This window comes from Vanessa tameamea, chromosome 8 (assembly GCF_037043105.1).
Source record: "Vanessa tameamea isolate UH-Manoa-2023 chromosome 8, ilVanTame1 primary haplotype, whole genome shotgun sequence".
NCBI classification, from domain to species: Eukaryota; Metazoa; Arthropoda; class Insecta; order Lepidoptera; family Nymphalidae; genus Vanessa; species Vanessa tameamea.
Genome location: NC_087316.1, coordinates 2,417,102 through 2,443,524, shown reverse-complemented (window position 1 = coordinate 2,443,524; position 26,423 = coordinate 2,417,102). Strand labels below are relative to the sequence as shown.

General features: G+C 31.8%; 3 protein-coding genes across 16 annotated transcripts in view; 2 read left to right on the top strand and 1 right to left on the bottom strand.

Moving 5' to 3' along the window:
- Positions 1–219: 219 nt before the first annotated feature.
- Positions 220–2,786, top strand: LOC113396227 (uncharacterized). Its single transcript, XM_064215660.1, has 5 exons — positions 220–421; positions 567–698; positions 926–1,095; positions 1,181–1,274; positions 1,342–2,786. Exons 1-5 carry the CDS (start codon positions 349–351, stop codon positions 2,433–2,435), a joined length of 1,563 nt encoding a protein of 520 aa, XP_064071730.1. The 5' UTR covers positions 220–348; the 3' UTR covers positions 2,436–2,786.
- Positions 2,787–3,205: 419 nt separating this feature from the next.
- On the top strand, positions 3,206–6,514 carry LOC113396231 (peroxisomal membrane protein 2). Its single transcript, XM_026634106.2, has 4 exons — positions 3,206–3,520; positions 3,602–3,694; positions 3,930–4,215; positions 5,849–6,514. The coding sequence occupies exons 1-4, from the start codon at positions 3,432–3,434 to the stop codon at positions 5,936–5,938; spliced, it is 558 nt and encodes a 185-aa protein (XP_026489891.1). The 5' UTR covers positions 3,206–3,431; the 3' UTR covers positions 5,939–6,514.
- The window catches only part of LOC113396224 (peptidyl-prolyl cis-trans isomerase G), a 29,582-nt gene continuing 9,472 nt past the window's right edge, over positions 6,314–26,423 (bottom strand). Inside the window, exons 1-10 of one of the 14 annotated variants that reach the window (XM_064215511.1) lie at positions 16,894–17,360; positions 16,233–16,448; positions 15,814–15,873; positions 14,599–14,716; positions 12,484–12,536; positions 10,407–12,410; positions 9,819–9,908; positions 9,427–9,543; positions 9,112–9,124; positions 6,314–7,738 (exon numbers count right to left, since the gene is read on the bottom strand). In XM_064215511.1, the coding sequence (XP_064071581.1) occupies positions 7,625–7,738; positions 9,112–9,124; positions 9,427–9,543; positions 9,819–9,908; positions 10,407–12,410; positions 12,484–12,536; positions 14,599–14,716; positions 15,814–15,873; positions 16,233–16,448; positions 16,894–17,225 (3,117 nt within the window). In that variant the 5' untranslated portion in view covers positions 17,226–17,360 and the 3' untranslated portion in view covers positions 6,314–7,624. Of the gene's footprint in view, positions 7,739–8,085; positions 8,803–9,111; positions 9,125–9,426; positions 9,544–9,818; positions 9,909–10,406; positions 12,411–12,483; positions 12,537–14,598; positions 14,717–15,813; positions 15,874–16,232; positions 16,449–16,893; positions 17,361–26,423 lie in introns of those variants that run through there. The other 13 variants (XM_064215510.1, XM_064215512.1, XM_026634093.2 and 10 more) reach the window with 13 other exon arrangements.

Below are 26,423 nucleotides of genomic sequence, written 5' to 3'. Positions count from 1 at the left end.
TGAATGACTGTGTTATTTATTATGAATATTTTAAATGATATTGTCAGTTTTTGATAAAAAGAAAAAAATATTAGCAACTTCTGTGCTATAAATATAAAAAAAAAACATATTTATTTCATTTTCAAATCTCAAATAGAAAAATAAATATTATTTTTAACATTTAAGAATTTTATTATTGGAGTAATGTCAAATGCATTGAAATTATTAACGTTAGACTATAGCGTGAATCGTAAAACTCAACGGCCATTATGACAGTTGCGTCAAATATTGAATTTAAAAAAGTTTTGTTTGTAATCAATGTTACTAATTCCATTATTTTTATTTAAATAGTTCAAAATCAACTAGAAAATGGATTCTGCAGTGAAAAATAAGTCTATCACACAGCCTAAGACTATGGCGGAATTATTACCTGGACTTTGTGGTACGTAGTTTATCGTTTATTTGTGTCCTATAAATTTTTTCAATCATGTATTTTATTCTTTCTTTATAATGTTGTTTTATGTAATGTAGTGAATTGTAAACTTTAAGAAATTATACAATATTAAATTGTAATTTGTTTTTGTAAGGTATACTATCAAAGGATGCAGTTCATACTCTTACGGCAAAAAAACAATCTCGACCCACCATGATTCAATCGCGGACTGCTGAGAAAGTATTAAAACCAATGACTATTGCGCAAATGAGGGGTGATATATTAGGTTTGTATGTTATATACTTAATCTTAAACATTATGAGTCTTTATCATATAAACTAACTTTAGTAGTTTTACCTGTTGTACTTGTATCCATTTCAATGTTTTATAGTGTATAACAGTCAGTGAATAGTGTTGCTTTTTAAAAACTAAACTAGCAGTCAATATTAAGACATGTCACCTAAAAGTTTAGAGGAAAAATAATTAAATAACATCTTACATGTTTGCTTTCAGCATTAAGAGTACAGTCACCTAGAAAATTTGCCTTACCCACCGCATCAGCAAAGAAAAGACATTGGAATTCATCAGTGAAAGTAGAAAACAAAAATAAAAGTCACACAGCAGATGGACAAATGAAGTATAATTCTGTCAGAAAAGTCCTTAACTTTCAATCTAAACCAAAAGTATGAATTCAGTCATTTTGCATAAATTAAATAATTTTGTAATAAGTTTAATAAAATTTTAATTAATTGTTTAAATATTTTACAGCCTCCAAATACAACCAGAGCAACAATGGCAATATCTGAAACTGTTAAATTTCCAAAACCAGAAATAAAAGCAAAGAAATCACTACACATTCAAAGTAATAATGTCCTATTATATTTACGTAAATATGAATTATGATCCTAATAATGGTATTATTTTTTCAGATAATAATAAAAATAATGTGAGGATTAGTGGAATATGCCATATACCAGAAACCCCTGTCATAACTAATAAGCTCAATAAAAACCGTATGACCATTCAGCAACAAATCAATAAGGAGAATAACTCATACATTGCTAATTTAAACAAAAAGCTTGCAGCTTCTAAGTCTCAGAATTTCCAAAAAGTTGTAACCAAGCCTGAAACACCCATTGCCAATATGTCGTTTAAATCTAACAGTGATGCCAGTTTCCTTGAAAAAGAAAAAGAAATTAATGACATAGAAGAGAAAACAAAAGCATTAACAGAAGAACAGACCTTGGAAAATATAGCAGAAGTGACACCACCTGTTTCAACACCATTCAAAGAATACAGAAATGTTCAGGATTTTTTTAACCATACAACTGAATCTGATAACTCAGCTCTATATAATGACACAATTATGTGTTTTGAAAAAATGTCTGTCAACAATGAAATTAAGAGGGAAGAAAGTGTTATAGTTTCTCTTTGCGATATGTTAAATAAAGCTGCCGTTACAAACTCTGATAAGATCAGCACTGAACTAGATGATTTACTTGAAGTGGAGAAACAAACAGAAAAAAATATAAAGATGATTGAAAATGGTATTAAAACATTAAAACATATCAAAGAATCACAGCTGAAATCTTTGCAATTTGTAAGAAAACTAATAAATGAAAAGAGGGTACAAAAAGTTACCCAGAGTGAAATGAATGATCAAATTAAAAAGGAACAAGTTATAAATGAGGCATTTAAAAAAGAAACAAGTTCAGAAACAAGTCCCATACTAAGCAGGCCTTCAGTTATTAAAGCAAAATCACCTTCTTATAAGATCCCAAAAAAAAAATTGTGTATGAGGAAAAAGGTATTTTATAAGTCTATGCCAAATGTATCTGATGTAATGCAAACTCCTATTAAGAACACAGACAAAGCTTTGAATATGTATATGGAAATGAAAGAGAAAATGAACTTCTTGAACACACCGTTAGTGAAACACCGTAGTATAGAACCTCCAGACACACCCACTGTCACATCACACAATTTACAAGTGCAATTAGACAAACTATTCAATGGAAGCTAAAACTTGAGAGCACTTTCCAAATTACTGGAGTGTGCTAATATTTATTTTCAGTTAAACAACTAACATGCAGTGGACTCTTCATTGCTGTATTTTTTTTTACAGCAATTCTATCTAATTATAAAATTCTTAACATTATCTATTTGTATAAATAATTCAATTATTACATAATTTTACTAATATATTATTAAATTTAACATTTTTTAAACCAAATATGCTACTGGCTAGCTTAATAATTTAATCTTATATATTTTGACTGCATTTGAGCTAAATGCTTTGCATATTTGTAGTGGGTTGTTATTTCATTATAATGTTAGATAAATTTTGTACATAATGGCAAATTTTTATAATAAAGAATTTATGAAATATATGTTGTTTTTATTTATTTTTTGTTTTATTTGACTTAATCAAAGTGGTTATTTTTGAATAAATAAAAATATAACTATTAACATCCACCAACCCGCATTGGATTAGCGTGATGGAATATGCTCAGACCTCAAAGGGAGAGGAGGCCTTAACCCAGCTGTGGGAAATATACAGGCTGTAAATGTTGATAATTATTAAATTCAAATAGTATAAATGTTTATTCCAATATATATTCGGAAAAAAATCTTAAAATAATGGAATAGTTAATAAATTATTTTATTTCGTTATCTTTTACTTTATAGATATGTGAGATCAATCGGTGCTTAATTCATAACATCGCAAGTGTGGCGCTTGTCTTAGTCTGTGCAAGTCGGAATACACAGTAAGATGTGACATTTCATAATTCATTTTGTCTCTGAATCTGAAACGGGAATTGTTTTTTTGAGTTTTGACTTATAATTAATAAATAATCGCATATCAGCCCGCTACTGATAAGCGATAACATTATCAATTTAAACTTTGATAAACGTCAATAGCCTTTGTAGTCGAGCAACACGGATAAAATCCTTTTCTTTTAAAAAGTGATTAAAGTTTTGATATATTTTGTAATAAACGGTTTAAGTTAATTAAATTATGTCTTTATCCAAACCAATTATGAATCTTGTGGCATCGTATCTACAGAATTTGTATATACATCCGATCAAAACGAAGTCTATAACAAGGTAGTATAATGGGCGATTTTGAAATTATACATTATATTTTTTATATTGTAAGGGCAAAGTTCATTTTATTAATTTTTTTAGTTGCATTGTCGGTTCTGCCGGTAGCATAGCATCACAAATAGTTTCTGGTCAATCTCTAAGGCTTGATCCTGTCCTAGCATTTGGTTTATATGGGTAAGAATATCAAATAATATTATTATATAAATACATAATTAATATCCATTGTTACTAAAATTGAACATATTTTGACATAACTTAGTTTAACTGGCATGAATATTTTTATATACTTTAATCAGAGCAGACTAACCACCATCATAAATGTCCTTAATCAAGATTATAAAGAGTTCAGTATGTCCTCAATAGAGCATCCTAAGGCTGTACTTTCTTTTGATGATTATTTTTTCTTCAGGTTATTATTTGGTGGTACTATACCTCACTATTTTTACGGATTCATAGAAAATGTTTTTGCTGAGGAATCTACAGCATTTCCATTAGCCAAGAAACTGTTATTTGAGAGGCTCTTATTTGCTCCATTTATGCAAGCATTTTCCTTATACACATTAGCTAGATTCGAAGGTAAAAACCACCATGCAGCATTGAAACAGTTGAATGCATTATATTGCACTTTATTAGAAGCAAATTGGAAATGGCTGACTCTTTTCCAAGTTATCAACATAGCATTTATTCCGCCCATGGTAAGTTTGATTAATTTTCATGATAAATAATTATTAATGAAAATATGCAGTTATATACAAATTTCCCATGTTGTAAATAGCTGCAATTATAATTAATTCTGTTGTACTAAATCTTGACAGCTGTCGATGAACAAATTAATGAACTGGACATAAAACTATATGACTTAACTACTATATAAATATACTCTTTTTTATAGATACTTTAGTCGTGTTAAATTAATTTTATTTACTAAGCCGAGATGGCCCAGTGGTTAGAACGCGTGCATCTTAACCGATGATTTCGGGTTCAAACCCAGGCAGGCACCACTGAATTTTCATGTGCTTAATTTGTGTTTATAATTCATCTCGTGTTCGGCGGTGAAGGAAAACATCGTGAGGAAACCTGCATGTGTCTAATTTCAACGAAATTCTGCCACATGTGTATTCCACCAACCCGCATTGGAGCAGCGTGGTGGAATATGCTCCATACCTTCTCCTCAACGGGAGAGGAGGCCTTAGCCCAGCAGTGGGAAATTTACAGGCTGATTATGTTATGTTATGTTATGTAAGGTGGAGCAGTTGGCAACATTATTAAATCTATAAAATTAAATTTGTAATAAATAAGTAGTGCTAGCTTCAACCACATTTTAGGAGTTGGTTGTCCGGTGTTAGGCTTCGTGGTTCAAGCTTTATACTAATGTTTATCAGATTCGGTTCAGTGGTTTGGCTGTGAAAGAGCAACAGACACAGGCAGAGTTACTTTTGCAATTATAATATTAGTATAAAAGTGTGAATAAACATTTCATAAAAAATGTTATATTAACACCATATGAATTAAAAAATGTACATGTAGTGAAAACCCATAATCAAGTAAACAGCTATGTTACTTATTATTTCCTTATAGAACTTAATCATTCTATAAAATTACATGTATTTTCATACCTTTTTTCCTATTATGTTAAAGAATCTTACATATTATTTTTCATATTTATGGTTTCTGACATTATTTACTAGAATGAATTTAGTATTACAAATATAAAGGAATAATGGGTATTTTTTTTTAAATATCTACATAATAAATGTTTGTCATGAACTCAATGGAACCTTGAACATCAGTGACTGTGACCGATTTGCGATTCATGATATTTATATTGTGGTTTAAAACTTTTGGCGTACATGAGATACATATTTTAAGTTTTGAGTATAGCATGCTATAAACATTAATTTATAAAGTCTTCGATTCTGCTAGTTAATAGTTACAAAGTAGTTTTTCCCTGTTAAGGCCGAAAGACTTGTTTTGTTTAAATTTATTATCTTGCTTAACTTGTAGTTTCCTCTTCAAAACATGTTTATTTGTAAACACTCCCGCATGTTCTCGTAAAGAGTATTCAGTAGTATATAAAATACGTACATAAGTACGTATCTTATATGAATTATAATATATAAATATGATAAAAATACATGTTTAAGCGTACAATTTGTTTATGAAATAAATCAAAAACAAGTAAAGGTCATGTTCCACAAACCATGTGACCCGCGTCTGACGACAATGTATAAAAATGATTACACGAAGTTTGAAAATCAGAGACGAATTATTGTAATTAACTAAACATTTTATCCTCTTTGATAATATGATAATTTGTTCTTGTTTCAGCTCAGGGTCTTGTTTATGAATTTCGTTGGCTTCGGTTGGGCGATGTTTGTAGCGTCAAAGAGACGGCAACAGACTCAAAAGAAGGAATAAATATTACATTTAAAGAATAATGTATATACCAATATGGTGATGGAGATAAGCAAAATAATGTAATTGGTGATATTAAAGGATTTTTTATCTCCGCTATTTATTTATTAGGGCGGTATTTAAATTGTATATAATATATATAAATTTGTATTTGATATTTTTTTAAACATATTATTACGTTTATGTAATACCAATTTATACATAAATATTTTTGAATCTTTTTTTTATATACGATTGATTTTGTAGTCAGTTCTTTGTGATAAGTGATTATATTTTTTTAAGAACTTTTATAAATAATTATATAATTTGGAAATTTATTTTACACAGAACATTCCATTGTCAAGTCATAAGATAAAAAAAAATAGAATAAAAAACACGTTACGATTTATGTATTTTATTTGACAACAGCAAAAACCTATGAAACTTTGATATACGTAGTACTGTTTGTATAATAAACTTTTTATAATGGTCGAGATCAAATCGACTGGTATGCAATGTATGCTTTAGCGTTAAGAAATAAATCTTTGCTCTATTTTTTTTACAATTTCTGTTATTAATAAATTACATTTATTTACTGTTCATGAGTATTATCCTAATATCGTCCCGTTCCATTTATTGCTTTTTCAACTTGAAGTTTCTTAATTAAGTACATTATAATAAAATAACCTAAACCTATGGTTACACTATTACACCAAACTTGTTTTTAAATATGGCTGTAACAAAGCCAATAAGATGACAATTTTATTTAAGACAAAGTATTTGACAAAAAATACAAAATTTTTGAGAAATTGAAAAATGAAATCTCTTTAGCTACGATAAAATCAAATTTAGTTTACGACAATACTTTTGTATATTTTCAGAAAAATAAATTATTAAATGACTAGAAACCATAATCAATAAATAGTGTAAATATAATTTCATTAAATATATTGCACATTATTCTAATGTTTATATAAATATCCTCAATAGGAGACTAGAGTACATCATTGTTTTATCCAAACGTTCAAAATAAATTATTAACAAATAAAAAATAAATATTAACAAAAGTAAATCAAGGACTAGAACTTACTTTTACGACAATCATGTTCCTTACCGAAATCGAATACTTTTAAAAAGCTATTATTTACAGAATAAAGTTAATAAATAAATATAGATTAAATAATGACTAGAGAAAACGAGATAATATGAAATTTACCTACTTAAAAATACTTTCTGTTTAAATAAATATTACGGAATTAATAGTTCGCTGGTTAAAGTCACATGAAGTAATTGTAAAACGTCGAAATTCATTCGAACGCTTTCATTACAAATATCAAGACTTCGTTGAAAGTGGATGCTATTGACTAATAATAGAATATATTTCACAATAGAAGTTCATAATTATGACAAAACTTAATTTAAATCGTATCATCAATACAGGCAGTCTACAACTAATAAAGTAAATTGATAAGTTTTTTAAATCGAGACTCTCAAAATAGAACTGGCGAATTACAAAGATTCAAACAGTTGATTGCTTTTTTATCTTAATCGCTATCACGAAAAACTGTCATTAAATTTCATTTTAACTAGCGGATAACGACATTATGTAAGTTTGTATAAAATAAAGTTTTATATCGCCTACGATAAAATCAATTTATAGTGAACGTGGGCTGCCTCATTGATTTGTTTTAATGTTTAGATTATTCGCGTTCAGGGCGAGGGGATCGTGACCAGCTTCTCTGAGAGGACTTGCTGCTGTTGTAACTGCGGCTCGAGGGGGTGGAGGGTGTTGGCCGACGATATGGAATTGGGCGTTTGCGGGCGCTGTTATTTTGTTAGTAAACACAATGTTAGTGTGTTAAGCACAGTAAGATGCAAGTTTAAATAATTACACATGCGAATAATATGACTCGACATTGATTACTTAGTTATAATTAAATTAATCATACGATTTTAAGATAAAAAGTGTTAACATAGGTTCTTTAAAAAAAAAATTATGAAACATAATTTAAAAAAATATTATGTATAATGTTACTAAATACAGCTAAGAACACAATAAAAGCTTACCTCTGAATGTAGATCATGGACACATGCGCTAATTGCTCTAATCACAAGTGAAATCAATGGCGGTAATGTTCTACCATGCAAAAAAATAAAAATAAAACAAATAATAAATTTACAATAAACTTTAATGTGGTACACACACAAAATTGAAACATAAAACACACTTTAAATGTCCTTAAACATAGCACTTCTACACCTGGCGTCGCTTCGTGAAATATTGACATTATATATAATATACATTCAATCATCTTCTTCGATACTTGTATTTCTTTGATGTATATGTGAGATCTATTATGGGCGCGCTACGGAAGAAAAAGAAACTCATAACTATACTTTAGAAATACTTTTATCTATATTCAGGTTTGATCTTCGACTCAATTTACTGTCTATGGATTCAATTGATTAAAGATAAACATAAAAATTATCTTCAATTTTATTCTGTTGACAATTTAATATATTTTTAAGTAAAACTTTTAAATTAAACTAAGTGTCACACCCTGGTTAGTATCCAGACAAAATATTGGTATTAATTAAAAAACATTGCTATGTTAATGTTGCCCACTCGAAAAATTAAAAGCGCTTCAAAATGTTTAACAAATTTACTATTCGTAAATACGGGGAAAAATGACGTCGATATAAATTAGATACTTTAATACAGATATGTAATGATTCAAGAATTCAATAAGAAACTACGTGTGGATTTATGAATATATATTATGGGTTTAAAACATACATATTACTTATACTAATATTATCTAGCACTTCACTATTCCGAATTACTACTCGTGTCTTCTGAACTCGTGCTAGAATTTCGTGACTTTTTTCTATAAACAAAAAAAAAAAACAAAATGTAACATGGCTGCAAATAAAAAAAAAAACTTCCCCATACGAGGATATATTTTTTCTCTTTGAGTAAGAATACACCAAAAATATATCCTTATATGGTTAAAAAAAATAAAGCCCACTAATAAATTACCAGTCAAGCGACACACAAAACATGTTAAAACAACTATCAAACTGCTCACAATGACATTTATTGCACGTACGGCTGGATAAATGTCATTTAGTTTGCTATGTACACGCCCTAACGAATACAGTGCTTTTGATGTTTGTTTAGAATATTATTTGCTTACGAGTTGTTTCTTCCTAGTGCGAAATAAATAAAAACGTTTCATAAATAATTCGAACCGATTAAATTACAAGAAAAAATCATGATATTAGTAATAAAAAATAGCATTATATTGGTAGATTTTTGACGTATAAAAGACCCAGTTAGACCCGAGTTTTGTGAAAGTGAAATGAAATTTGTCGAAATAGCGTATCGTTAGTGACAATATAGTCGTCATAGATAGTACAAGAATCGTGTCAAACTTCAAGCCGCTATTTTTTCCGATAATGAACGTCACGGCCGCCATACTGTTCAAACGTCAAAAGCACTCGTGTAGTACCTCGTAATTCGCCTCCTATCCAAGAAGCTCGGCGATCCTGCGCGGCGAGGTATCGAGGGCGATCGGGAGCGCGTCCCGCTCGATCTACGGTAATCGGCGTACACGCCCGTCATTGTTCTGTCACGTATACGTGTACGTATCGCATGCATCGCGTTTTAAACGAGTTCGGAAAAATCGAAATTTTACGTTAATTTATTGTATATTTAATTAAAAACTATTTATGCTCTATAACTTGAGTCGTTTTAAATGTAAACAGAATTTACGAACACCATCTTCATTCGATCGAATCTTATAACCGCCACATTGCTGGCGATTTATAATTGAATTGGTAAAATCTGTTTTTCTTTTAAAACGCTTACAAATTATTTATTTTAGTTGAGTGATTAACATACCTTGACGAGCGCGTTGACCGAGATGAACTGCGAGATGATCTCGATGAACTTCTGCTGCTGTAGGAGCTGGAGCGACTTGAACGAGAACGCCTGAAAGTTTATAATTATATAATTTAAAGTTTATCAGACTAGTATAATACGTAATAATGATAAGAGATGATTACGAAAAGTCCATATAATTGAAGTGTACAAAAATTACTAAGTATTCAAATCAAAATCTAACTCATTAAAAATATTTATACCACGTTTCAACCCGATGTCTAATATTTGCGATAAATGAACATCGTATCATGAAAAATTTTTATTAAGGAAATTTTTTAGTTGGCTTATTTATCCCGAGTTAAACAATGTATTTTCAATTGAGGGGTTTTACATGAAATATAATTGTTATTATATAGAAAAATTGACTTAATACGAATAAACCGATAATGAAGTATGACATAACCTGTAGATACATTTACAGGGCATGGTATATGGAAAAATATAGCACAGTATTTTTTTGGAAGACGTATACACTTCTCAAACTCAATAAGCGCTCAAATTAATTTAATTATAAACTTTTAAAGAAATGTCAGATGATATCAATACCTTGATGACGAGTAGGACCGAGATCTTGAGCGAGATGATCGGGATGGTGTTCTCGAACGAGACCTAGACCGTGACCGGGACCGCGACGACTTGCCTCTTGAACGTGATCGTGTTCGCGATCGTCGTGTCGAACGTGACCAACTTCGCCGAGACTTACTCCTACCTCGTTTCTTGACTTCCGGGGAACTTTCGACATTTACCGGACTATCCTTTTTAGGAGTCTCGCTTTTTTCTGGACTTTTCTTATTAACTTTAGGAATGTCCACTTTCTCGACCACGACTGGACTTTCGTTTTTAGGTTTATCTTCTTCGACCTTATCTTCGCGAGTAGAGTGGGACGTCGAAGGTCCGTTAGATTCTTCATTTCGTTTTCGCTCTATTGAAGCTTTTGCCATTTGAGCTAGTTTTTCTTTTAATCTATTTAGTTCTTTAAAATCCAGTTCCTCCTGACGAGCTCGATCATCTAGTCTTAAAAAATCATCTTCGGAATCTTCCATTTCACTCGATGAACTCCTCATACATACAGCTTTCGGTTTGTACGTTTCAGTTACCTCCTTAATTTTCTTTTTCTTCGGTTGAAGATCTGACGGCGACTTTATGTATTTTCTTTTATCTTTTTCGGGTAGTTTTTCGATAATGTCACGATACCTTTCGGGACTGCGACGCGCCGGCGAGTAACTAAGACTGGACGTGCTTCGACTCCGATTTTTCGAACGCGATCTAGAGTGTCCTTTATGAGATTCCTTGCGGGTACTTCGGTCCTTATCATTCCTATCCTTTTGTTCTGGTCTGGGTGAAATACGTCTTTCTGATACTACTTTGGATTTTATGATTGGGGTGCTACTTTTTTGTTTTTCTTTTTTTGAATTCTTGCGTTCTATCGAAGTAGACTTTGATCTACTTTGTGTTGTTCTACGACATCTCTCTACGGGCGTTGGGGACTTCTTTTTCGTTTTATTTTCAACTGTTTTAGAACTGGATTTCTTCTTATCACTTTTACGGTCAACGGGTCTTCGATCGGGGGTTTCGTTTCTTGTGTATTCAACCGAAGGACTCCGTCTGCGTTTTTCTTTCGTTGGAGATTCATTTCTTTCTTTATTATGACGTGATTTGCTGTTAGACACTTTAGTATCTTTTTGCTTTTGAGGCGTCTCCGCTTCCGTATCAGAGGAAGGAGATCGGTTATGTCTGGTATTCTTGTAATACAATTCCGATTCTTGACGAGAGTCTCTCTTTTTGTATTTACTCACTGAAGATCGTTCTCTATGTTCTTTAAAAGTGTCTGGCCTCTCTCTTGATGAACTACGATTTCTTCTTCGTTTTGATGTTTCATTTCGATTTTCCTTGTAGTGTCTGTCATGATCAGTTTTGTTTCTTTTGTTAAATTCTTCATCGTGTTTTCGGTAATCATCATTTCTCCTGCTTTTATATTCTTGCGATTCACTCCTTCTTGTCCTTTTATTTTCTTTTTGTTGTTGAAGTTCCTCTTTTGATTTATCTCTTCGGTTATATTGACTTCCTTCTCTTTTCTTATTATTAGGAGATGGGCTCTTCCGTCGTCTTTTTTCTGGAGGCGGTGATTCGCTCGATTGTCTTGGTAATCTTTTATCTCTTTTGTCAGTTTTTTTTTGAGGCGGTTCTTCAACATCCGACTCAGAAGGCGACCGATGACGATCACGTTTAGACTGTTTAGAGGACCTTGCTCGATCTGACTCATCTCTTGAAGATTCTCTTCGCCTATCGACTTTTTCTACATATGACTTTTGTTTATATACTGGTGATCTACGTTCGTCTCGTCTTCTGTATTCTGGTGAAGATCTCCGTTCCACTGACCGACTTCTGTCATCTCTGCGTCTACTAGAATCAACTTGTCGGGTATTCCGAGTTTGTTCCTCGTGTCTCTGATGGCGTTCTTCACGGTCACGATTCTTTTTACGAGCATTATTCTCTTGATATTCGTGTGGACGTTCCAATTGTTTTTCTTTTACTTGCTTAACTGGCGAGCTGAAATATTAAGTGAAGTTTGTATGACATAATCTAAGTATTATAATAATATTAATTTAAAACCATATTTTACCTTTCACGGCTCGATGGAGCGCCGCTGGCACGACGTCTGCTACTCGACTTTTTCTGTTTAAAAACCAATAACAATACGTGAAAATCTGCGTTGAATGAATAGGCAATTAACACCAGTGCCAATACAAGAAGACTAGTGGTTATGGCAACTAAAATGTTTTACTAAAATAAAAAGAAATCCTTCAGTTTACGTGACATTGTCTCGTGATTGAAGGAATTCTATAAAAATAAAACATAAATTATTTAAGACATGCATTTCTATATGGAATCATATAAAAATTAATTGAGGCATTAACTTAAATTTTTCCTTTATATAAAAAGCTACTCACGAAAGCAAGTATTGATTAAAAAAAACTTAATGGACGAATTGTTAGTTCTTTTTGTACTTATTTATTATAAAAAATATCCATAACACTCTCGTCGATATTAGATAAGTCTAAAAATATTGTATAAAAATAAAATAACATAGGATTTGGCACTAGTGCATATACTCCATTTTACACAATATTTTCTAAATTGGTAAACTCATAACAGTGTAAACATATATTTTTTTTAAAGATACTTAAATACATAAATACATGTATTACACAAAATCAATGTAATATAACTCTGAGACGTACCTTATTTAACAAACGGTGGTGGTAGTGTATACCATTTAAACATGTGGAGCATCCTTAATTAGTTTTGAGTCAATGAGAAGAGGGAGAATGTTATGGATTAGTTACATTGTTATAAAAAACAATCAAAGTGGAGATTAAACCATGTGCGGTACAAAAACGTGCTTGTCCGGCACGAAGGACCAGGTTTAATGCACATTGCAAGCAATTTACATCGAAGGTAAATATCAAAGCCATAAACATTTTATATATATTTTTATTTCATTGACGATATCACGAGAACATAAAGCACGTTTTTCTAATACACATAAGGGCATAACGCGTTTTAATCAGCGTAACCACCATCTGTTTTAAAGTACTACAAAAACCATGCATTTTTAAACTGTGCACAATTAAGACCCTGACAATCGCCCATGTTGTAATCTTAAATATATAGAGTTAGTTACAAATTTACTTCAAAATGCAATACCAAATTAAACACGTATTATTTTAGTTTTCACCTAACAGTGTTCTTACTGAGTGTTATTGTTTTGTGATATACTTACAGTATACGTTATTTCTTCAGATAAAGATGGCTATCCTATGAAATGATGCACAGTTAAACAGATAATTTTTACTGTCTATTTCTTGTATTTACAGAAACAAAATAAAGTAAAAAAAAAATGAAGTAAAAGGACAATAGCCACAACGAGATATATTTTTTCAACCCACTTGAACGCTACCCATTAAAATAATTAAATGTATGGGTATATTTAGCAATAAAAGTTAGAAGCTTGGGGTATAAGATGGTAAAATGACGCAAAATAAAAAAGTGTTCTCTACATAATAATCACAGCTCACGACGAATGCATAAACAGAGAGGGTGTGTTAAGGAAATTTTAAGTAAAAGAAAATAATAACAATCGTAAATTCATTTCTGTAGGCATGGGATTGTGCAGATTTAACTTTTAATCAGATCAAAGTTCTGTTTCTTAAATTGATAAAAGTAAGCAGTGTGCTATATTGGCTATTGAGATTAGGTCTAAAGGAGGCATCTGGTAAAGTCTCGTGAAAGGTCAGTGTAGTTGTGACAAAGAGATACCCCAAAGAAACTAAAAAGTTTTAAACACTCGTACACCCTAAAACTCCCGTCGCTACCCTTACAGATTACAAGACAGTATTCGCTATAAATTTCACCTAGAATTCAAAGATTATGTCTTGATATTATAATATAAATGAAAATAAATTAAATAAGAAAAATAATTTCCATAAGTAACGTTATAAATCAGACGTAAGGCAGATCTGTTTATATTAAACTAATGAATGCTTATGTTGGCTTAGTTTAGTTTCACGTAAATCATCAAACGAAAAAAAAGAAACTATTTCATATTGAAAATAGGCCAATCAAAGCGCTTATAACTAGATGAATCGTTTGATTAAAACACAATCTTTGAATATCGCCAGGCCTACTCTCAAAAAGGCTAAATTGTAGGCATTTCGAGTTACAGATTAATATTTACCTTCTTTTTCTTTTGACGTTCATCCTCTGAGCTGGACTCAGTATCAGCCTCTGAACTGCTGGAACTCTCTGTATTTGGTGACTTCGACCGCTTTTTCTTCTTCTTGCTGGACTCTTGTCTGAGGAGATCATAAATTTTAAATTACGAGATGTTTAATGCCTTTATGGGCTAATATTGACAAATGCAAATACAAAACTATATAATCTTAGCCTTACCATTGTCAAAAAGTGTGAACAGAGAAACACATCTCTCATTAATGAAATGCATCGAAAATCAATTTATTATAAAATTTTGATTTATTCAAAAAGTGTACCGTGATAAAATAAATAATTTTCATTGAATACTATTTTACATAATCTTTATTTCATTGCAATTACATATCACATAAATAAATTTGAAATGTTAAAAGTTTACTATCAATTATTTTTGTTCAGACAATTTAATTAATAATCATTTATATTTTTAAAATTATTTAAGCCTAACTTTACGAATAATTTTAGAATACCAAAACTAATAAAAATGTTTTAATCATAATTATTCTGAAATGAAAATGAACAAATATTCCCTCTGATTTAGTGGCTACCTTCGCCCAGTGACTGACACACTGACTATCTTAGTCATCTAATTACAGTGCCTTATGTCATCAACGGGATCCAAGATGTAATATCTCTTGTGCCTGTAAATACAGTTACCCACTTACTATTCAAACACGAATACGGAAACACAAATATTGCCATACTGAACATATAAAAAATGATAGTTGAATGTGATTTATCCAAAGATCCAAAAGGTCCTAAACAGAGCACTAAAATCAGTAACATCCCATTAAGGAAATAAAAAAAAGAAGATATCCATTGAGCTAGTGTGAGTATAACACTGCCTGACTCTTTTATTTAACAAGGTAATAATAGTCAGTTGGGTTTTACCAATAGTATCTCTACACCATCATACTATGAGCTATTTTAAATCTTACACGCAATTAATGAACAGCATACCTATGAATGTATCTCCACAACATTTTTCTTTGACTGAAATTATTAAAATTATAAATAGACAATTGAAATTCGAATACGAATAAAATTAAGCCAAAAGAGAAGATACAAATACTTGCCTTCTAGTTAACTGAAGTGTCACCTGGCTAATTAAAATAAAAAATAAAAAAACCTTGAATGAGATTGTCGGTAAAAAAATTTAAGGTATTCAAATAATACTTACTTCTCTTTCTTATTCTTCTTGGATTTTTTCTTCTTAGATTTTTTAGCTTCCGGTGTCGCACTGCAAAAGATTTTTATCGTTAAGACATATGTATTAACTTGAATTTTAATGTATCAAAAAATATGAAGTAATGTTACGTTACTTCTTTAACGTATAAAATATTGTACGCAATTCCAAAAAAGAACTCGCTGGTTTTTCTTTGTCGAATCGGAGTTTTTGCTTCGACTGTCAATATTTGTATGCTATATACGTGATTAGCTTCTTATTTTACAAGCTGTTTGCGAGTTTTGAGACTAGATAGATTTGTTAGGCGTATCGTGATGTGATACTACTGTTTTGTTTATATTATTAGTTATAATTTTTTATTGTAATTTTTTTTACTATGATAATTAGTTATTATTTGTTGTTTAAAATATTACCTTCGTTTCTTCTTCTTCTTAGCTACGTGCGTATCTCGATCCTCCCTCTCATGGCTCGGTGTTCTCACAAGGGGGTACTTCTGCGCTTCGTCCCTCGCCCTTCGCTCTGGATCCAAACTGGTCCCCTCAACGAAACGCGGTGATATACCGAACGCGTCCCTGAGTCGCGCATTCTTTTCTTGTTGAGCCTCCGCTACTGCGTGGGTTTCGCGCACGCTGTAAAACATCGAAATTTCAAGATGGCTGCCATATTTGACTTTTTTGTGGGACTATTCAAAATACATTATTTATTTGCTATGGTATTCATATCGAGCTGTCACTTTGATATATGATTGTGTAATACAGAGTTCTAGTTATGAAGCTTCAAACATACTTAACATATATTTACCTGATGAATAGTTAAGTGCGCTAAAAATAGGGAAATTGCAAATTAATTCGTCATACATAACTGGTTAAAGTTCATGAATTATTAAAAATGTTTATATTTAGAAAAAAAGTACAGCAATCAACGTATATTGTTGAAAGTAATCAAGTGTGAAATCGTTTAAAATCCAATTAATGCATTATCGTGCGCGTAGTTTTATATTTACAAATCTAACCATGCCTGGCGATATATAACCCAGTTTACGCGTCGTAGAGTACCGACAAAGTATATGCGCACCTTATGACGGATCGCATGGACTTCCTCTCCTCGGGGTTGGAGAGACAGACCTGCAAATTGTTGTTAACGTTGTTCCGATTTTGGGTACAACTGCATCGACAGCAGCAGCTCCTAAGTCCCTCGAGAATAGTTCTGAGCGCTGGTTCTAACGGGTCTTGTATGGTGGAAGTTCCTTGCATGGGTTCGACTGACAAATCCGGATTGGGATCATGGGAGGAGGCGCGCGGTCTGCGCTGTGGATCAGCCAGTACCGCTTGGAATGTGCCTCGCCATAATCTTTCGAATACTAAGCGGTTGTTGTGCTCGCGTCGCGACGCTCGACCACGTTGCATCTTAAATACTAACTTAATCTAGTGGAAGACTTGGTTTCTTAAAACTAAGACTATACTAATGCGGTGAAACCGCTGGAAGACTTGCAAAGGCGTGGGGCGTGAGGTTACATGGTAGTCCGGCCGGCGGCGGCCCGGCGGCGCTACTGAGGAAATAACAGGAAGTACGCGACGCGCGCACCCTGCGCAAACAACGCATCTCCGAGCGACGCCTCGTGGGGTCACAAAGACCAATTACAATTTACATAAAGAAAGATTTTTAATTCAAACCCCGGTTTCAAAACGCCAAATGAAATCCTACTAGATTGGTATAGTTTATTAAGATACACTAATGTGTAAATAAAACCTTTTAAAGGAGAAAGGGAGAAAATTTATATTTTATTCAGAAATCAATCTAACTAAAGTATATTTATGGTGTATTAAGCGCTCCATGTTTATTAATATTGGATATTTATTTACAACCATTTGTATCATAATAAGAACTTGTAACTGATTGTTAATGTATAAAATTTTAAAAAAGTCTACCGCATTTTATATTTTCCAAGGATACGACATGATTTGGTTCAATTATTTTAGGTATACTAAGAAACATTTGAATATACGCATTGGATTTGAAATTTGAAATCGATGAAATCCGAAAAAAACAACTTTGTTAATTCAATGAGTAATTTGTTAAATTATAAATAAATATTGAGATTATTTATTTAGTCATATTATAACACGTTAATAAATGAAATATCCATTCAACGTGAGTTGTTTATATTAACAAGATATTCTCGCGATAACACGAGTATTTAAATTCCACAAGTATATCTGGCCGCAGTTTGAGAATTTATTTTGGAATTAAGATTGATACGAGCAGTTGCCAAATGCTAACGTTTCTTGAAGTGTCTACGTTTATCTATCTTTAGATAGGTGCGTATTCTAGTACATATTTTTTGTGTACAATTTATGTTTTTGAAATTTACATATTTTGTTAATAAAATTGTTATTTTTATAAGCTTTTATTTAACTTATAGTGTTTGTTTGTTGGTTTGTTTAGGTTAATTTAGAACTTGTTTTATACTGAAGATTTGAAATTTTATGGTAAGCATGATCTGATTCTATATCCAGGATTATATCCAGACGAAGGAACACCTCAATGGTCAACAGCATTGTAAAAATGTATATTTATCACTTAAAGTATTTCGTTAAGTTTTGAATATTAGTATTTAAATTACGAGGTAGTTGGTTTGTTAAAATGACCATAAACAACTAGTCTTATTTTTTTTTAAATTATTGTCAATGTTTCTGAAAAATAACCTACACCCGCGAGAGAGACTTCATGCGTGAAATTGGACTTAGAGATACAGTCAAGTTTGTGTTGTTAAGTTGTAAGTATTTTTTTTTTAATTAAACTTCGCAACTTAGTTTATCATTACGTCAGTTTTACAGACAACGAATTTAGTTTTTCAACACAGGATATTAACATATGTACTTAAATATCACATTTAGGGTATTTCGTGATAACTCGTAACTAACTTGTATTTTTTTTATGATAATGGTAGGCGGACGAGCAAATGGGCCACCTGATGGTAAGTGGTCACCACCGCCCATAGACAATGGTGTTGTAAGAAATATTAACCATTCCTTACATCACTTGGTAACTAAGATGTTACGTCACAGGTACAAGACCTGTAGTTACACTGGCTCACTCACCCTTCAAACCGGAACACAACAATACTGAGTACTGCTGTTTGGCGGTAGAATATCTGATGAGTGGGTGGTACCTACCCAGACGGGCTTGCACAAAGTCCTACCACCAAGTACATGCATTTATGCATTTGTATCGGTAATAACCCACCATGATATAATACGTGAAAATAAAGAAGGTATATGTAAACGGGCTCTTTTAAATCCAGGGTGCAATAAACCCGGACGCCGCTCGTTAGAGAGATGATGGTCAAGTCATAGACCATTGGTGATGCATCCCAGAAACAATTTTTAGTTGGGAGGAGTTCGCCAGAAAACTGTTTGCTCGTAATACTTAAGACGTGATAGTATATATACATATATAATGTCCCGGAAATTTCAATCGTATCGATAACGATATTGAGGGAATAGAGAGTGCACCTGTGTTTGTGCACTATATGTCCTGCGTAATTGGCTGGTCTCCCTTGATATTGGAAATCAGTCAGGACGACATCATCATATCCACATACATTCATATTGTCCGTGCCTTTGGCGTATCTATCTTTAACTTAGATCGACGTTATTTTAGTCTGCCTGCATGTTTTTATTACCAAGCAGCAACACGATCTAAGTTTCAGGATTATATTTAACTAATAACATTTAGATTGTATATATATCAAACGTGAAAACCCTGACGTGAGCGTCTGTCGTTTGGCAGACTGGACGTTGTAAATTCAATTATAAATTTTCCCTGTCAAATTGGATTAAACTATTTCGTATTATACCTAATTTATTATAGCGTGATGTCTTCGATAACTGTCTTCGGGGATTCTAATGTCTTTGATCTAATGAAATTGAAACTAATAAAACATTAATTAGTTAGTCATTATATCTTTATATATTAATAGCGTAAGCCGATTTTTGTCCCAGTGATAATGGAACGATAGCTACATAAAAAAAATCGGCTATGGTCTCATTTTGAAGAGCTCCAGCCGCAGATTTGCGGAAAATTAAAGCGGATTCTTTTAAATTACTAAATTGTTACGATTTAACAAATAATTAGTTTTACTGAGCGGACTAAAGTTTGGCCGGTCAGAGAGCGGTGCTATATAAGAAAAAAAAAAACCTAAAAAAAAATTAAAAGTAGATTGTTTTCGAAAAACTCCAATTTTAACTGAACTAATGTATACTATTTGTTATTGAATTTTTTATTTAAAGGAGGTTTCATCATTTTGGCGTCAAATGCTGATGAGTGACATGCAGTTAACAATGAAATAAAATCAAAAGCTGCCTAAATATTTTGAATAAACGCGAAGTTTCGCGGGAGACCCATATTTTATCTGTAATAAAGTTTAGACATAAACGACTCAAAAAAGAAGATAGCTTCGGTAACAGGGACTCAAAACGTTACCTATAACGGAATTTATAACGACATAATAACGTTACAAATAGTATCGGTACCTCAACCGACATATCGTTTTCAATATTTTGTATAACGTTTTATGAGTATCATAATGAAATGACGACAGCAAAATAACGTTACTATAACGATAAAAACGCGACGTTGCCAAATCTATTCATTTGCAAAAGCGCGTGAATCCACGCGACTTGCGAGGCTGGATCCAATTGGTCTACTAGATACCACGCACAGGGAGTTCGAGAAGAGAATTGGTAACGTTGTAATGTGCGTGGACATTTGTAAACATTAACAACAGTGGCGTATTATAGTTAAGTGTCAGGATACTTATAATTAGTAAATTTAAAGTACACTTATCTACAACAATTGGTTATGGATATGGGTCGTAAAAAATAATAGAATTAAATGAAATTTTAATCTTGATGAGAGTAATAAGACTGAAAAATGTTTATTTGCTGTTTTTACCAACTCTTATTGCAAGTGTTGGTCGACGCATGTGATCCTGGATTCAATAACAGGCCTATCATGAGCGCTGACCTTGACCTCTAATTGTACTTATGAAATATGAACAACTTTTTAACTTTTCACTTCAAAAAAGAAGATTCTCTATTCGATCCGTGTTTATATATGTCTGTGCACTTTTTTCACCGATTCATAACGCCTTTAGGAGTTAAATTGAAATAAAACACTAAAAATTAGATATAAAAATTAAATTTTCCTTGAACATTACACAGATCAGTAAGATAAGTCGCAGAATTCAATAAACAGATCTATAAAGTCTTTTTGTTGTTCTTTTTTATTCTATGAAACCTATTTTCTCTGAGCGAAATAAGTATAATAGTATTTTTTAATATGCTGATTCCATGTAAAAATTGTTTCGATATATTTTATATTTATTTGGTTTTGAACCCGAAAACATTGGTTAGGATGCACGCATTCTAGGCAATATCGGCTTCTACTGGGCTACACAGGATTATTTTTATATAAAATTATAAAAAATGTAAAAATCATTATCCTATATATTTATGTGTTTGTCTCTCTATTATAATGTATTTTTGTTTCATTTAGATACTACAACGATTTTAAAGAAATTTTACTTCAAAGAGATTAATAATACATATCGAATTGATAACCACCATTTTTGAAATTGGTTAAAAAGTTAGCGGTGACAGTTTATTTAATTAAGTAAAACTAGTCGCCATTAAATTATTTTATGCGATGATTTTCATCGCGTTCGTTGGAAGATACGTAAAAATTAGTAAGCAGTATTGAGTGAAAGAGATGCTATAGAACAATAAATAATAACGTTATTATTTTCATTAACAATAATTTAGAAACGATTTATTTACAAATGTATCGTAACGTATTTATAACGTTATATACTTGCTAAGCATTGTATAATAACGTTATTCTATATCGATTCTCTAAAACATAACGTTATTACGCACTTGCAAGGATAACGTTACTGATTTTTACCGGTATTTAAGTCCCTGTTCGATAAGAATGTTTTTAATAATTTATATACCAGCATAGACTTCAACTGTTTTAGCCTTTACGCTTATATTCTTTAGATTTCATATTTTTCTATGATTTTAATAATTCACCATGATTATTAGACGGTCGTCAATATTTGGTTTTCATGGATTTGTATTTATTTCTCAATATATGACAGGCGATGTAGGTTATTTAAACTGTATTACATTTGTAGAGAATTGAACAAGGTTACGTATTTCGGTTCGGAAATCGGTTACGTAGCTTCTTAGTTCGTACGTTCACTTCAAGAGAAGTTTAGTCTGAATTATTTTTCAAAATTAATTACTAATTGCGAAAAGGCAATACTCAGTATTTTTGTGTTTCGGTTCGAAGAATGAGTTAGCTAGGGTAACCAGACATATCTCAGTTACCATGGTTAAAACTTATCTTAATCTAAGAGGCATTTGCTTAGCATTGTGACATTAAGTATATTACAGACACTTAGTTTTATATGTATTGTTGTTATCATTTTTGTGTTTTTTTTCTTTTATTTTCCTATTCTCAATCTCTAATGTTATATGTGAGAACTGTTATTGACCTAATAGTTATTAAGTATTTGTTATTTTTGTTTATCAACGGCTGTATGTTCTCCAATTAAATAAATAAATATAGTAGATACTGAATTTTGTTGTCCAATAATTTTGTCACTCGATTTAAACTGTATAAAATAATGCATTACGACGTTTAAAAATTTACCGCAAATATTTGGTCAGCAATGTATGCATAACTATATTAAATTAATGTAGGTAAATAATTCTAAAATTTAGGGATCTTTTCATACGAAAATCTCAACGAGTAATTCGTGAGGTGGAATAAGAATTTTCTATTTTCTTTACAGTGGAAAAAAACTTGACCTTTTAGGCCAAGAGCTCTCTGAAACACTTCACAAGGGTGTATGGGTGCCCTTCTTTAATTGATACTTTTAAATATTTATACTTTCAAATATAGATATATTCATGTTTTCAATTTTTCAATCAATACTATAATAACAAGTCCATGACTTGTCGTTATATGATGTTAATACCGAACCAATTTTTTATTAACTTATTTTTATTTTTTAAAAATGAACTTTGTCGGTTGCTTATGACCTTACGAACCGAACATAACAAATTAAAATAAATATCGTCATAAATGACGGAGTTTTAAGGAAAATTAAATTAAAAAAAAAAGAAAACAACCCAATTGATTGATATACACGATATACAACTAAGCAAAGTAGGACTACGTCATCCTGACAGTTTTCAGGTACGGAGGCCTTTCTCAAGAGAGGACATAAGTGCTCAAGTAAATTTATCCGCAAACAATATTCTAACACGACCAGAACGAGTTTAGTCGCACGGGAGTGTAAACACTGCCACACAACTCCAGGATTCTACTGAGATTTATTTAAATAACTTATTAATTCCGATCCGGGATTGCTTACCCTGGTACTTAAAGTATAAAGCATAAGCTAGCCACCAGACCAACGAGTCAGTTAAAGTCCATTCCGATCCGGGGTTGCGAACTCTAGTACTCAAAGTATAAAGCATAAGCTAGCCACAAGGCCAGGGTAGGCGAACCAATGGCACGCGACAATATTTTGGGCACGTCGCCGATCATAATACAAGTGTAAAAAAATTTGTTAAGTATTTTATGGTTTCAATTCGATTGGTTGAAAATTGAAGAATTAAAAATGCAACTGATTGATTACCAATCTAGTCTAATATGGATTCAAAAAAATATTGAAACAAGGAAAGAGTTGGAATTAATTGAAACTTAAAGATTGACAAGTAATTTAAGTAAAAATGCAAGCAAAATTCCGGAAACATGGAATGCGTTACCAGAAACATTTAACTGTTTGAAGAAGCTGACTCATGCTATTCTAACTATGCGTGCGAGTTATTATTTTCAGAGTGACTAGGCCAACGAGTCAGTTAAAGTCCATTCTGATCCGGAGTTGCGAACTCTGGTACTCAAAGTATAAAGCGTAAGCTAGACCAACGAGTCAGTTAAAGTCTTGTATATAGGATAGGAGAGATTCAAATACATAATTTCTTATTTATCTATCTTATATATATACATCAACGCCGGAGCGAAGTGACAAATAATTATGACATGATTTTAGGGCGCTACGCCAATTACCAAGATTTACGATATGTCAACATCAGTTTATATTCTATGTTTAATTAGTTCTGTTTTGATAGACGTTATTCAAATTCAATGTAATTAAGAAATACTTTCCATTTTTTCGTTTAAATTTTTTTTCATTTTCAATGAGGTTATTAAACAAAGCGCATGTAGATTAACTACGGAGTTCCTTGTCGGTTCTTCTCGGAAACTTCATTCCGAACCGATGGTAGTTTTAAATTTATTTAATAATTAAAAATGACGATTCAAAAGAGCACACTTAAATGATGTAGAATATTTTGATGTTCATTTTGCATTTACCAAGACCTGTACTGGAAAAATTTTTGATTTCGACGTCAAAACTATTTCATTCAAAGCCTACTTCCAAACAAACAAACGTCATTCTTTAAAGACTTATACACACACGAAATCGTACCCAAATATTTTTATTATTAAACGTACACGTATGTTAATGAGTATTCAAATATATTCGCTATAAGCCCACAGCTGTTCACAACCCCGCAATGTCTTGTTCGCACACAGAGCCCATGCCACGTTTTTAGCAGATAAATTGATAAATGAAATTAAAAGTAATCAATGCAAATATTTATTGTTTATTAATTTATATAAACGATAAAAGGTTATATTTACCAGTACAATGTATATTATCCTAACTAATATTATAAACGAAAAAGTGTGTTTGTTTGTCGAAAAAAATTTGTAGCCAACTGCTAGCCACTAAGTAAACGCACAGTATTAAAGTAGTATCACGTTTGGCGAGTGTCAAAAGTAACTGTCACGCACGATAAGATAATAAAGTTGGCTCATTTGTTTTAGTTATTTTGCAGTGCGACACCCTCTAGGTTATATAAATAATCTAACATACTCTCACGCCTTAAGGGATATACGTGAAACAGCATAATTTAAGTTAAATTGCTTCCTTTATTCTCAGTAATAGTTACCGAAAGACTAAATTAAAATTGCAAAAATTCCAATTTTGTTTTTAAAATATAATTATAGCGTTCTTACTAAGTTTGCTGTTATTAGCTTATTTCCCTAATATATCTATTAATAGCGCTTTTATTTTAATCAGAACATAAGTAAGACAATTCTAAGGGAGCCTTCGGCTTATTTTTGCGGAATATTTTAAAAACATCCTTTAACGATATTTTAAAGTAATCAATACGCGCAAATCACGATGCAAACCCTCTGTCGCTTTACAGATCAGTGCGGGATTATACGTTGAGCTGAACGGACTTGTGAGACTACTCTACGAATTTACAGGGTATAAGGTGTCCGACAAAGGTCAACGACGTATTAATCCACTGTAAGTACTGAACCGATCATCATGAAGTTTTGCATACCCGTTGTGAGGAACATAGAAAAGCATCTACCCCTCATACGTAATCCGAGGTCTGAACTAGTTATATTTTTACAATTTTACTGAATTTGATCGTAATTGTATACTGGTAAATAAATTGCCATAGTTGTAAAATCGGTTGCATTCAATTTAATTTCCGATAACAATTCAGTGTTGTAATTTTTGATATAGGTTATTGGAATTGAAATGAGTTTTTTATAGACTTATAACTAATACGTTACTTTATTTACTCAGCCTGGCATCTAATTTTAGAGTGAATATTACAAACATAATGTTACAACCCTATCTAGAAGTCTGGAAACAATACAAGGTACTACGTGCACCTACTTCCAGAATTTCAATATTTTCGTTAAGTATTATATAGCGATTTTAAAATAATATCAAAGTAATGTCGGCTTCAAACATTATTAAATATATTAATATTCATCTGATTATGAAAACTTGATGCGTAAGGCGGCGAAGGTCCAGGCACAAAAAAAGGCAAGAATTTTATTCTAATGGTGTCCATCAACATAAACGATGTTGACCCTTATTCAAATATTTCGTTAGTCGGTCAATCATTTCAATTAAAATATAGTCTCATTTTTAACCACACTCGTATTAAAATTATCAGTTTAACTTTAAACCTTCCCTCCGTGCTCCAGAAGAGTGAAGACGTGTTTCTTGTTAAATTGACTTTTTTTTTTAAGTGATCCGTTTATTATTAATATTTATCAAACTTTAGTACTAAATAAAACAGAGAAAATATTAGGAGTGCATAAGTAAGTAAGTAAGCAGTAAATAAGTGTGCGACGCGATATCGGTCGAAGTAGTGTTCACTACACACAAATAAAGCCGCCTATCGTACACATAAATATATTAGCAGTATACATCCGTCTCGAACATCGTACGATTAGAGGCGGGTCAAGTAATAGTGGCCGTACAGCAATATTGTTAAAGATCATCGATCATCGACCAATAGATGAGACCTCTAAGTATTTAAGAAAAAAAAGAAATAACTCCTGTTGATTATTGTGTGTACCTGGTACCCTAGTACAGTATGTCTCTGACGCGTACTCCGCCATCTACCTACGACTCCGAACCAGACCTTTCG

Coding starts and splice junctions, on each gene's coding strand:
- LOC113396227 (XM_064215660.1), top strand. CDS start 349: ATGGATTCTGCAGTGAAAAATAAGTCTATCACACAGCCTAAGACTATG. Junction 422..566: donor ATTATTACCTGGACTTTGTG/GTACGTAGTTTA, acceptor TGTTTTTGTAAG/GTATACTATCAAAGGATGCA. Junction 1,096..1,180: donor ACTTTCAATCTAAACCAAAA/GTATGAATTCAG, acceptor AATATTTTACAG/CCTCCAAATACAACCAGAGC.
- LOC113396231 (XM_026634106.2), top strand. CDS start 3,432: ATGTCTTTATCCAAACCAATTATGAATCTTGTGGCATCGTATCTACAG. Junction 3,521..3,601: donor AAAACGAAGTCTATAACAAG/GTAGTATAATGG, acceptor TAATTTTTTTAG/TTGCATTGTCGGTTCTGCCG. Junction 3,695..3,929: donor CTAGCATTTGGTTTATATGG/GTAAGAATATCA, acceptor TTTTTTCTTCAG/GTTATTATTTGGTGGTACTA.